General features: G+C 35.7%; 2 protein-coding genes and 1 long non-coding RNA gene across 5 annotated transcripts in view; 1 reads left to right on the forward strand and 2 right to left on the reverse strand.

Annotated features, from left to right (window-relative positions):
• Window positions 1-1,230: 1,230 nt before the first annotated feature.
• Window positions 1,231-4,133, reverse strand: LOC100578430. The gene is made up of 3 exons (XR_408859.3): window positions 3,794-4,133; window positions 3,458-3,708; window positions 1,231-3,232 (listed from the first exon to the last, which is right to left on the reverse strand). It is a non-coding gene; the product is annotated as an uncharacterized LOC100578430 (long non-coding RNA).
• Window positions 4,134-4,788: 655 nt separating this feature from the next.
• Window positions 4,789-12,493, forward strand: part of LOC724356 (RING finger protein 17) — a 203,393-nt gene continuing 195,688 nt past the window's right edge. For both annotated transcript variants that reach the window (XM_001120177.5, XM_006560764.3), the window contains exons 1-5: window positions 4,789-5,117; window positions 5,489-5,758; window positions 5,840-5,922; window positions 6,092-6,295; window positions 6,394-6,474. In XM_001120177.5, coding sequence (XP_001120177.2) covers window positions 5,009-5,117; window positions 5,489-5,758; window positions 5,840-5,922; window positions 6,092-6,295; window positions 6,394-6,474 — 747 coding nt within the window. In that variant the 5' untranslated portion in view covers window positions 4,789-5,008. The remainder of the gene's footprint in view (window positions 5,118-5,488; window positions 5,759-5,839; window positions 5,923-6,091; window positions 6,296-6,393; window positions 6,475-12,493) is intronic.
• Window positions 6,736-12,493, reverse strand: part of LOC102655639 — a 44,100-nt gene continuing 38,342 nt past the window's right edge. Inside the window, exons 1-3 of one of the 2 annotated variants that reach the window (XM_026443031.1) lie at window positions 9,861-10,367; window positions 8,044-9,611; window positions 6,736-7,692 (exon numbers count right to left, since the gene is read on the reverse strand). In XM_026443031.1, the coding sequence (XP_026298816.1) occupies window positions 7,294-7,692; window positions 8,044-9,468 (1,824 nt within the window). In that variant the 5' untranslated portion in view covers window positions 9,469-9,611; window positions 9,861-10,367 and the 3' untranslated portion in view covers window positions 6,736-7,293. Of the gene's footprint in view, window positions 7,693-8,043; window positions 9,612-9,860; window positions 10,368-12,493 lie in introns of those variants that run through there. The other variant, XM_006560766.3, reaches the window with a different exon arrangement.

A 12,493-nucleotide genomic window follows, 5' to 3' on the forward strand; every position in this document is an offset into this window, starting at 1 on the left:
GATGCTAGAAGAATCATTAGATGTGTATATGTATCGGATTCTTTACCATTTCCACGATGTTCAACAGGTTAGAAAAATTGGGTTGCGGGGCGATTAATAGCGAGGAAAATGTATGGTTAATCGGTTATTTGGAAGTCTCCAAGTCTCCAAGTTTCCAAGGGATCGTACAGCTTTCGTCGAACGAGTGCCTTCTCTTCTCCCAGAGAACGATACACCACGCCTCTGAAAGCATTTTCAACGAAGTATATCGCGCTCAAAGGAAACGCCTAGCATCCTAGCCGGGTTAGTGTACAATATATACACTTGTCCTCTCCAAAGGAGGACAGGAGAAGCGGTGATCGCGCGAAACCGTTCACCGCGCGGCGGTGAATTTCACTCGGGAGGAGCGTTGGTTCCGGCTCTCTTTCTCTCCGAGAAATCTACGCTCCTGAAATGAACGTAGGAAAATGAAATCCGATATTGTAATTCCACGCGCTTGTGTAACGCGAGCCCGCCCGCCCGTTGAAAACGCTCGAGGACGGCGAAACGTGTGCGTCGCCCTTTTTTCCCCCGAACCCGACGTTTGCTGCACTTCGTGAAATGAATTTAAAGCGCGGACGCGCCGCCACGGTGACGCGGGCCGAACGTGAACGCGAGCGATATTAAAACTGTGCCGACTGTGTCGGAACACAGAAATTCGCTAGGAAAACCACCACCGGTGTACGCTTTATATGGTACACCTAATAATAACGCGGCGAGATCACGTGTTAGTTTAAATTCGACGCGTGAACGTTAAATGTGAAATTAGTTGTAGTGTATCCCGGGCTATCTTCGCCAAGAACTGCGAAGAAAGAAAACGGTACAGGCAGGATTAGCGTTTCAATGACGTTACCTCTCTCGAAACTTTCCACAACATTTGAAAATTTTGGATCTTGTTCTCTCTGTTTCTTCTCTTCTCTCTTTTTTTTCTTTTTTTTTTTTCTCCCCTCTCTCTCATCGTCAAACAGTTCGCTCGCTCGTTTTTCTCGCCAACAACGACGCCCGTTTGTCCGTTCGCTATTCCGTGAATAAATAATTGAACGAACATGCGCGTGCGAAAGCATGATGAAAATTTCAATCGATGGCTTTCTGTCCGTTCACTAGTTCAAAATTATTTATTGATCTCTCTTTTTCACAGACTATTCCATACACTCTATTTCACACTCTCCTCTATCCCATCTCTGTTTCTTACAGTTTCTGCCCCTCTCTCTCTCTCTATGGGAGTGGCCGCGCGTTGTCCTGCGACGAGGAATTCTTTGCTCAGCTTCCATATTAACCTACTCGGAAATCTAGTTTTCACCTTGCATTTTTGCGCCGCTAAAAATGCTACTACTGCTGCCTGTTTGTCGGATCACAGGACTCGTTTCGCGGTTATAAAACGAGCGTTGATGTATCTGTTTCTTTCAACGGCATCATGCTTGGAGGGAAACGGGGAATGCGAATCTCTTCGCTTAATGTCTAATCTAGGTCAACGGAATATATGGAATCGTGTTGGAACATCGTGGATATAATATCTAGATTGATCAAGTATATTCAGAATATTAGTGAAATTTGTTGGGGAACAGACCTCAGAGTTAAATAATGGCGAAATTTATATTCTATTCTGTAAGAATTTCCATAACAAATAATTCACATTGAGATGAAGTGATATATACGTTGCAATAAACTTCATCTCGCTTATAACGTTTCTTCTGGATGAAAATTTCCATTTTTGAAGGTACATCTGTCATGATAATATACATTGGCCCTTTGTTTACTACAAGTAAATTTCAACAAGTTGTGTATTGTGCTGGAAGAGGAGATACCCAACATCCTACTCAGTTTCCTTTCTGCTTTTCAGAGGAAAAGACAAATAAATGGGAATAGATAAATAAAACGTTATCTACTATTAAATTATATCATAATAAACGTTATGCAATATGCAATATTCATAGTTATAAAGATGTAAAAACATCTTTAAAGATTTGATATTAATATTTTTGATATTAACCGTTGAATTTCTTCATATATATTCTAATAAACAACTTCACAATAAAAGCGTTTCATATTGTTCAATCACAATACAGTTATACGCATAAATTGAATTACTTGATATTTATAATTATGTAATGCTGAATTTGTGTAATTACAAGTATCTTTAACCACGAACCATTTATTCATTCCATGTTAATACTTTATTCATATAAGTTTGCGGGACAAAGCAAGTTTGAATTTGCGCCTGCGAGTCAGAGATTCCGTTTCTTTACCAGACTCAGCACATCCTTGTTCCTCTTTATACCTAGCTAGCAAGTCGCGCGTGTCAATAATACACGTGCCTACTCCGCATATACGTATATGCGAATGCACGAGAAGAGGACATGTAAATAAGCAATTCAAGTAACGTCAGGCATTGCTGCTAAATTACCCCACGAATCGATCATGCTTTTGTTGCATTTATTGCAACGATAAATTTGAGAACGAGAGACGTCGAACATCGACCAGGAAGTAATAGACGAGTGATAAAGTTGAACGCGGGGAATTTTTATGAGTAAATCGATGTTGCACGCGGAAAGGGCAAAGCGGCGTGAGAGGGGAATAGCAGGCGATTAGGAAGGGGCTGAGAGAAAGAGGGAGGAGGATGGAATGGGAGGAACAGGAGGGAGCGAGAATGTATTACAGGAAAGAGCAAGAGGAGACTCGATTGACCGAGGAGAAGGGAGAAACGATAGAGGAGTGAGAGAAAGAGGGAAAGAGAGAGGAAAGTAAAATGTGTGTACGCATATGTGAGAGCGACAAAGAAGGTGAAGAGGCAAAGGGCGCTAGAAATCTGGAGCGGGGATAGATCCGGGGGCTTTTGCGCTGTGCATGCGACCTTGAATGCTAGCCAGCCTAGACCTTGCCACAGCTCTTTCGCTCAGCTTGCCTAGTCCAGAGACCGCTTCACCTCTACGTACATACATACATATATACATACATGCATACATACATACATACAACATATATATTGTTGTTTGGAACGGCGGCCTAAATCCGATATCTCGCTTCCTCTTTCTTCTTGCCTCGCCTATCCTATGGTTTGTGGCCACGCGCGAACGCGACGATTACGTAAAGATGAAAACTCGAATAATTGTCAGTTGGATGTCTAGTCAGCTGGGTAATTTTACTTAGAATCATGCACATTGTTGCGTTTATTTCTGAAGTATAACAATGTTGCGTTTTATATTGAAATTTGAACCTAGAATTTTGAATTAATGATGAATTTTTATCATATTTTGTTATACTTAAAATATGTATTATGAATTCTGTATGTTTTTCACTATTGTTTAATGTGAACAATACCTTTTCAATTTTTAATTCTGTGTTAAACAGATACATATATAATTCACATAATTGCAAAATCTATAGATGGAAATCTATCTATATAAAATCTTAAATACTGAAAAAAATATTGGATATTTACCGTGCAAATGTTAAAAGATAGCAGATTGCAGTTTGATTTTCTATTTTTATTCTTCTAATGATAAACTTGAATATTCTTTTCTAAATACAACCGATGACCTTTATCACATAAATAATATATATAAGTAAATTTCTGAAGAAGTACTTCTAATATATGCAGCTATAAACATTTACAGTAATATTGGATATTTCTTTAAAGATGATAGAAGAAAACATCATTCCATCATGTATGACATGTATACAAGTATAGTACTGCAATATAAGATTTGTATTTAACCATCATGGAGAATGATGTAAATTATGTTTCTATTTATAATATTACAATTACGAGTAATACCTAGTTAAAATGTGATGTTCAAAGTTTGCGATCCTCTTACTCGCTGGAGCGTTTGCATTAGGTGGGATCATAACGGATCTTTGGTCGCGACCGCACCTAGAATTCAACATAACTTTGCTGTTTATCCACTTCACTTTTTATGTTTTTGCCAAATTGTGCAGTTCTCAAGATTGCAACGGCATCTGTCTTGAGAATTGTGAGCTATTCGCTATCACGTGACTACAATTGCACCGGTTTGCTAGGATGTTACCGATCACACGTACTATTGAAGTTCGTGACAAAGTGCGCAAGATAGTTTTTTTCCATTTTATTTTTATAATAAGTTTTCACAAGTGAATTATTAAATTTATAATTTTTTCATTAAAATCATTATGATTGATTTGTTAAGTGATTGATAATATTTTTCAAATATTTATAATTTGCAGAATATATAGGTAAGATAAGTGAAATATTTTTATAAATAAAATAATATTTTTCGAATATTATAATAAATATAATAATTTATATATATATGTATATATTTATATATATATGCATAATTAATATTATATTATTATTTTATAATTAATACAAAATAAGAAATATGAATATAAAAGAAGGAATATAAAATTTTGAATTTATTCGAACAGGAAAAAATTCCAATGCCCTGAAGTTATCGCTTAGTTCGTTAGTGAATAATACAAGTTTCATAATTTTTTATATTTTTTATATTTAATTTTTTCTAAGTATTAATGTGATAATAATATAATAAATTTAAAGTTTTAATTTTATTTTAATGTGAAATCAAAATAATAGATTAAATTATTGTTTAACAAAAAAAAATTAATTATACATATATATATATACATACATAGAAAGGGCACATAATGACGCATTATTTTATAATCGTATAAAATATAATATTAAATTAAATTAAATTTAATATTTTGATTATGATCTATCTATAGAATTCAATTTTTAATTAACCATTAGATATATATTAAATATTTCGTATTATATATTGAAATATATTGAAAAAATTGTTGAAATAATATTGAAATATAAAAGTGCCAACATCTTGTGCCGGCACTGGGCTAAAATTCAAACGTGTGCCGCCCTATTCTTGAGTTTCCGCGTGTTGTTTCGCAGCGTGCAAATTTCAAATGGTACGTTAATTCGTGTAGTGCGTGTTCGAAATTGGTGATTGTACAAGTTAACAATTTATAGTGAACAAAAATGTTAACTAAACGCAAAAACAACAAGTATATTCATAATTACAATTTTCCACTTACAAAACTTCGAAACGTGTATTGTATACAGTGCAAACATCAATTTATTTTTCAAGGTAATTGTTGAATATTCGAATCACATTTACCGGCTTTTTTTTTCCATCCATTAATATCTTGTATACGTTAATAATGCATAATACATTTGTTTGAAATTTTTTATTATTATAATAATTGTTTGTTGCGAAAATTTATTTGTGTATTTTTATAAATATTCGTACCAATTAGTAATATTTTACTAATAAGTATATATGCAGCATTATCTTGCACGTTGCTTTTCTTTACAAATGTTAAAAATATGAATATTATTTTAAAGGTTAGAATAATAAGAGATTGATGTTCTTAACATTATGTAGATATCATTATAAATATTTATTTGCAAAATATAATTAAAAAAAATATTGAAAAAGCTTGTTTTTGTTTGTTTCAGAATTTGTTCCTTTACGTGGTGTTATTCCTTTATTATTAGATTGTGGACATACAATATGTGACAAGTGTATGAAATTATTTGTTAATAAACCTTGTCCTCTGTGTAATGTTGTTTCACAATGTGAGGATGATCATATACTTTCATTACCTTTACATATATATACATTAGGATTAATGGTCATGTCGCATAATCGACCAATTATTACCGATGATTTAGATATTTCTTTTTCTAAATTATCTACTTCTAAATCAAAGCAACAGTGCATAAAAGGTGTGTATCTTATTAGAAGATGACTTTAAATTTTATTTTAAATCATATTTTAAATTAAAATAAAGTATGTCTTATTTCCAGGATTATGTTATGAATGTGGAATTCAAGCAACTATAAAATGCCTACAATGTGTTGTTCTTTTTTGCAATATTTGTTATACAAAGGTATTATTTAATAAATAATTATGATTTTCTTAATATATTATTTATTTTTGTTATAATATATTATTTATTATATATTTATAAATTCAAAAGAAATGACATTATATACTATATAAAATAATATATAAAAACTATATCTTAAACAAATATTTGGATTTATATTTTTTGTTAGATTCATGGAAAAGCACTACAAAATCATACAAAAATAATGTTAACAGAAGACAATAGTGAAAATTCTTTCACTATAAGAAATACATGTTCGGAACGGTGTAATGAACCAGTAGGATATTATTGCCAAAATTGTGATATATCGGGTTGTTCACACTGTATGCTACGATCGCACAAAACGCATATTTATCAACCATTAGTTAAGAAGGTTTGTATTATATAAATATGATATAATATGATTGATTTAATTATTATTTATCAATGCATTTTGAAGAAATAATATGTTTTTATTTTAATGTTTATCAGAATGAAGAAATGCTGGAAGAATTCTATAAAGTGTTTGATGACGTGTCCGAGAACCTGAAGAGAATTCAACAGGCGCAAAAGGTAAGTTTTTGAATTAATTTTCTCTATGTTTTAATCAAAAAGTTACTAGATATTCGAAAAAATTATTAGAAATTATATTGCATGTGTCATAAGAAAATATCCGTATTAAATGATAAATAAATGATTTTATTTTATATTTGCGACATAATATCGAGTATAAATATAAACTTTAAGAATTAATTTGTCACAATATATAATTTTAATTGTAGAAATTTTTCTCTTAAAAGTGAAAGATTTCCAAATTAATTTCTTATATATTTATTTATCATTGAATACGAATCGTTGTATATGATGTATTTAACAAATTAAAAACAAGCATTAATTTTTGCATGTATAATAATTTTTTATAAAATAATATATTAAATCTTGTCATAAATAACTACACTGTATAAATATGACTAGAGGGGAAAGAGAAATACTTATTGACATTATCGATTATCCGTGTCCGTTCGCATTTATAATTGTTGTTAAGGGCTTGAATAATTAGATATAACGTTTAAATATTTCATCGTGGTAAAATAATTTGATTTCTTCAATATAGAGATCTTATAAAAAATTTTTCTTATTCGCTAAAAAAAAAATATATATATATATATATAAAAAGAAAATCACACGTAAATCTATAACAAAAATATTGCACATTTTTAAGTTTCACAAAATTTCTTCACATCCTAGAAGATATTTAAGTGACACAACCTATAATCATTCGTTGCTATTTATAACAAATAATGGCAACAAAGATACGGTAAATGAATGCTAGATTTGAACCAGCAAAATTACAATAATTTAACAAACTAAAATAATTATAAATTAGATATATCAATCATCTTTTTTCTCTTGTATTTGTTGCTTATCCTTGAACTTTTCTTTCTCTTTCTCTTTCTCTTTGTCTTTTTCTTTCTCTTTCTCTTTCTCTTTCTCTTTCTCTTTCTCTTCCTGCTGCTTCTTCAGCTTTTTCTCTTTCAATTTCGCTTCCATTTCCTTAAACTTGATTTCCAAATACCGGTCTACCTCCGGACCGGTGAAATCCTCCGGGAATTTTGGCATTATCGGCAGTATATACTTATAAAGTCGTTCATTCAACACGTACAATTGAGTCGTAGTTTCGCATTTAACATTGAACCACCAGTCGCACGTCAACGCCACTTGGCTGAATATCGTACCGTTCGGGCATAAAAACGATGATTTACCACCGTTAAGATCACAATAATGCCATACCTGAAAGAAACAACGTTATCATTATTACACGAGTTTTCGGAATAGGTTTAAAAGTTTTTTTGCTTCGAGATTTATTTACTTATTTCTACATCGGGAATAGTTCTATGTTTACCACGTGTTTGATCGGAAAAAGAGAGAAGAGAAGGAAAAGGGAGGGGAAAAGAAAAAAAAGGAAAATACAGCGTTCCCCGAATCGTAGCGATCCAAAACATCCTCTACCTATCTCCTCTCCTATCTATAAACATTCTATTTAAAAGAATGATTGATAAAGTAAACTCTTTACCAGGAATTGTTGTTACCTTCTCCTACCTCTTCGCGAAAGATATCTTCAACAAATCGGAAAAATATTACCTGGCATCCAGTCTCTGGATCGCCAAAGAATCCTTTATACCGTTGCTCCTTGCAACTGAAATTCGTACGCGGTATACTGGAATAGGCCGGATAATCGATGTTAGCCTTTCCTCGTGTAGCCCCATACTTGAACCCTGTCTGAGGAACAATTTGCTTCGAGATCTCGTCCGGTTGCCTGTGATAAGTGTAAAGGGTCGGGCTCTCCGTGGTAAGAAACGGCAACGGAAATTCTTCCTTCTGCAATACGTCCTCCCTTACGTCCTCCGTGATCGCGTAAGAATGGCCGATAGGAGGAATCTCGTCGGGCTGCGTGTTAGGTCTGATCGTATTAGGCAGGTACGTCTCTTTGTACCTCGCGGGTATCTCTTGCACCACGGGGATGTAATATTCGACCACGTTGTTCACCAAACTGTTGCTCTGGTAACCCGATTGGGGCGATTGCCCTTTCGGCCTCCCTTCTTCCTCCTCGTACGAGGTTCCCTTGTAACGTTCGGGGTCGTCGGTCAGGTATATCGGATTGGGAGTTGCCTGAAACCTCGACTCCGTTATCACTTTCGGCCTCGTGTGCGGCCGCCCCTTGAAATTGGCCGCCTTCTGCGGCACCCTTGCCGCCACCGGCGCCTGAATCTGGGGGAATTCTTCTTTCCTCGTGGTGTGCAGAATGTTCAGTATCTCGACCAACGTTCTCAAGCTGTTGTCTATGTTTTCGTTGTTCAACATTTCTGGCAAACGCTCGCTCAGTTGGAAGCTCTCCATTATCTGCTCGAGATTCACGCTAGGATTTCGTGGCAATTGTGGGAGCAACGAAGGTTGCCTCAGCCCGGGTATCAGCTCCAACGTGTTCGGATAGACGATGTTCGGAACTTGCCGATGATCTTGGAAATCCTTGAGCGGATAATTGATAGGAGCGTTGCCGACCGGCCTCACGTTATAATCCAGAACGTAGTCGTGATTACCACCGTGGACAGGTTTGTTCGGTTGCTTCCTGGCAACAACCGGTGCTTCCCTGTTGCCGCCGTTCGTCGCGTAAGGTCGCAACGGCCTCCCGTTCCCATAGTATCTGTTCTCCTTCCGCAGGGAATTCTGGTTGGCCACCGTCGGTATTTCGGGATACGCCGCTATTTTTTGATACGGGTCGTATTCGTAATTGATCTTCTCCGAGCTGTATCTCACGGGCGTGAAGTAATCGTTGTCCGCACCCACGTTCCTCGGGTCGTATTGAACCGACGGGACGAACTTCTCTTGATTCCGCGCGCTCGCCCGATAATTGCTCTCCCTTCGAGGGCTCGTCTGGTACGTCCTGGCGAACTGCTGTTGATTTTTTCTCGCCAGGGGGATAACTTGTTGCGCGTCTTTCGCGGCTGCGACCCCTTGCGAGATCGGTGGTTGACCGTTCACGAAGTTGTGGGCCACGTAGAATGTCATGTAGGGTATCAGTCTTCTGTACCTTTCCTTGAAATCTTCCTTGAACTTTTCCAACGTGATGTTCGACTCGTCGTCCTCCTCGTCCGTTACGATCCTCGTCGAGTTTGAATCGGAAAGTGCCGCGCTCCTCGCCGTGGACAACGCTGAAACAAATAAATTTAAAGGATTGTAGTAAATCTTTCTCTTTGTTCAATAGAAAATCTCCAGTCGATCACTTCTTTTTTTCTCTTCAAAATCTAGCCTATTTTCATCTTCTCGCGATTCAAATTAGAATCTAAATCATAATTAATTCGATCCATGTAAAAATTCGAGAAGATTACAAGTTATCTCTTGATCATTATGCTCTAATTGCTATCGAAAAGAAAGAAAAGAAGTCTCTGTTTCAAGGATACCTTTCGTGTAATCGATCTTTTAAAAAGTCACCAACGTATCATACGTTGTCATTTGCTACTTTCCCCTCGTCTCAATCTCAATCTCCCCTCGCCACGCGCGATACGTGCGAAATAATGCTGCGTGCGCCGCACTTCGCCACTGGTTCAAATTAAATTAGAGGGAAAATATTCGGAGAGGCGGCGCTTTTGCACGTGAACCGAGATAGCAAGAATATAAAGGCTATATCCCCGGCGCACGGACACGCACACACGTTCTCAAAATCGGAGCGTGAGCGAATTCACTGCTATCTATTTCAGCACGCGTGTATGCACTCGCGGAGAATATATTCGCTCTGGCACGTTCGAGTGCTGCGACCACTAAAAACGTACCAATCCAACCGAGCTCGACTGGCCTCTATCCTGCAACTATCGTTAAAACCCCGTCTTGCTCGCTCGCGATCGTGCAGGACGACTCGATCTTTCGGGTGTTGCGATAAACGTGGCCCATTTCTGATGAACTTTGCTCCATCGATCCCAATTATAGTGTGTTTAGCAACCAATTACGCTTTTCCTTTTATTTTTTCATCATAAAGATTGTTATGGTGTTAACTACGGATGGAAAATGTTGCTAATAGGATAAGATTTCAAGATTTTAATTGTTTGTTCAATTAATTTTTCGACACAGGTGGTATATTATTATCCCTCTCGCAATATAAGATTCTTCTCCTTCTTGTTCTTGTTCAATGATACGTAGAATTGTGAAAATGTTGCTATTTATTAATAGCAAGATTTTAATATAATTAATATAAGATTTTTATAAGACATTATATATTCTTTATAAGACATTAATATAAGATTTCAAGATTTTAATTGTTTGTTCAATGAACTTTTCGACATGTTATATTATTATCCCTCTTGCAATATAAGATTCTCCTCCTTCTGTTCTTATTCAATGATACGTAGAATTGTGAAAATGTTGCTATTTATTAATAGCAATATTATTATATAATTAATATAAAATTTTTATAAGACATTATACATTCTTTATTCTTAAGACATTAATATAAGATTTCAAGATTTTAATTGTTCAATTAATTTTTTGAGTTAAAACGTGTTAAAACAACGAAGGTTTATATTATTATCCCTCTTGCAATATAAGAGTCTCCTCCTCCTGTTCTTATTTAATGATACGTAGAATTGTGAAAATGTTGCTATTTATTAATAGGATAAGATTTCAAGATTTTAATTGTTTCTTCAATTAATTTTTCGACATAGGTATTATATTATTATCCCTCTTGCAATATAAGATTCTCTTCCTCCTGTTCTTGTTCAATGATACGTAGAATTGTGAAAATGTTGCTATTTATTAATAAGATAAGATTTCAAGATTTTAATTGTTTGTTCAATGAACTTTTCGACATATTATTATCCCTCTCGCAATATAAGATTCTCCTCCTGTTCTTGTTCAATGATACGTAGAATTGTGAAAATGTTGCTATTTATTAATAGGATAAGATTTCAAGATTTTAATTGTTTGTTTAATGAACTTTTCGACATGTTATATTATTATCCCTCTCGCAATATAAAATTCTCCTCCTTCTGTTCTTATTCAATGATATGTAGAATTGTGAAAATGTTGTTATTTATTAATAGGATAAGATTTCAAGATTTTAATTGTTCAATGAATTTTTCGACAAGTGTTATATTATTATCATCTTCTGTTCTCGTTCAATGATACGTAGAATGGTGAATTGGAATTATCCGGAACAAAATTTCCTTCAGTTTAAATTAAATAAAACGAGTTTCCATTGGGAATCCAATGCCAATCTATTTGTCGCAATCTCCGCGGAACGCATATTCGAATTTTTCGAACGCGTTTATTAACGTGCACAACGGAGAGATTTCTCCCCCGGGGGGGGGAGAAGATTTTTATAAACCGATTATTCGGCGGCGATGTAACGAAGTAACGAGAGACGAGATGGTATCGTTTTATCGCGGCCAGGAGACAGAGACAAAGGGAGAAAGCGAGAGGTCGTGGCGCACATCAAAGGGACGCGTCCGTGTCTCTCTGTTACGGGCGGATACACACTCGACCTGGAAATCCAATTCGATTCTGCATGAAATGAGTCTGGAAACTCTCTCTCTTCCTCTCTCTTTCACGCGCCGCTTTATTAATTCTGTCAGTACGGAAACGTGATTGAAAAATCCGCAAAGCGCGTGTTGCCACGAGGCCAACAACACGCTCCTCTCTAAAGAGGTGCTCGTCCTGAAAATTTACAAAGCCCGTCCGTGTCCATCTGCATAAAGATGCGCGCGATCCTTCGGGCCAAGTGTGGACTTCTCCACACTCTCTCGCGGTTTCAAACCACCTTTCCTCGCGAGAATTCGATTCTGGATAGCTTGTTCAAGCCGGTGTTTACACTCGCCTTCTTCCACCCACTCGAGAGGAAATCGCGTTTTTTTCCCCTTGTTTCCTGGAGAAATATTTAGAATACATTTCGAAAGACGTAGTTTCGAGGGTTTCTTTCGTGTTTTGGTGGGTGGATGGATCTCTGTTCTTCTTTCTCTCTCTGCTCTCTCCTTTTTTCTCTAGATTTGATCGGATCGTTTGGGATTTAGATTTAGAAAGTTGCGCTCGAAATTTGAAAGACTAT

This window comes from Apis mellifera, linkage group LG9, assembly GCF_003254395.2.
Source record: "Apis mellifera strain DH4 linkage group LG9, Amel_HAv3.1, whole genome shotgun sequence".
Taxonomy (NCBI): domain Eukaryota; kingdom Metazoa; phylum Arthropoda; class Insecta; order Hymenoptera; family Apidae; genus Apis; species Apis mellifera.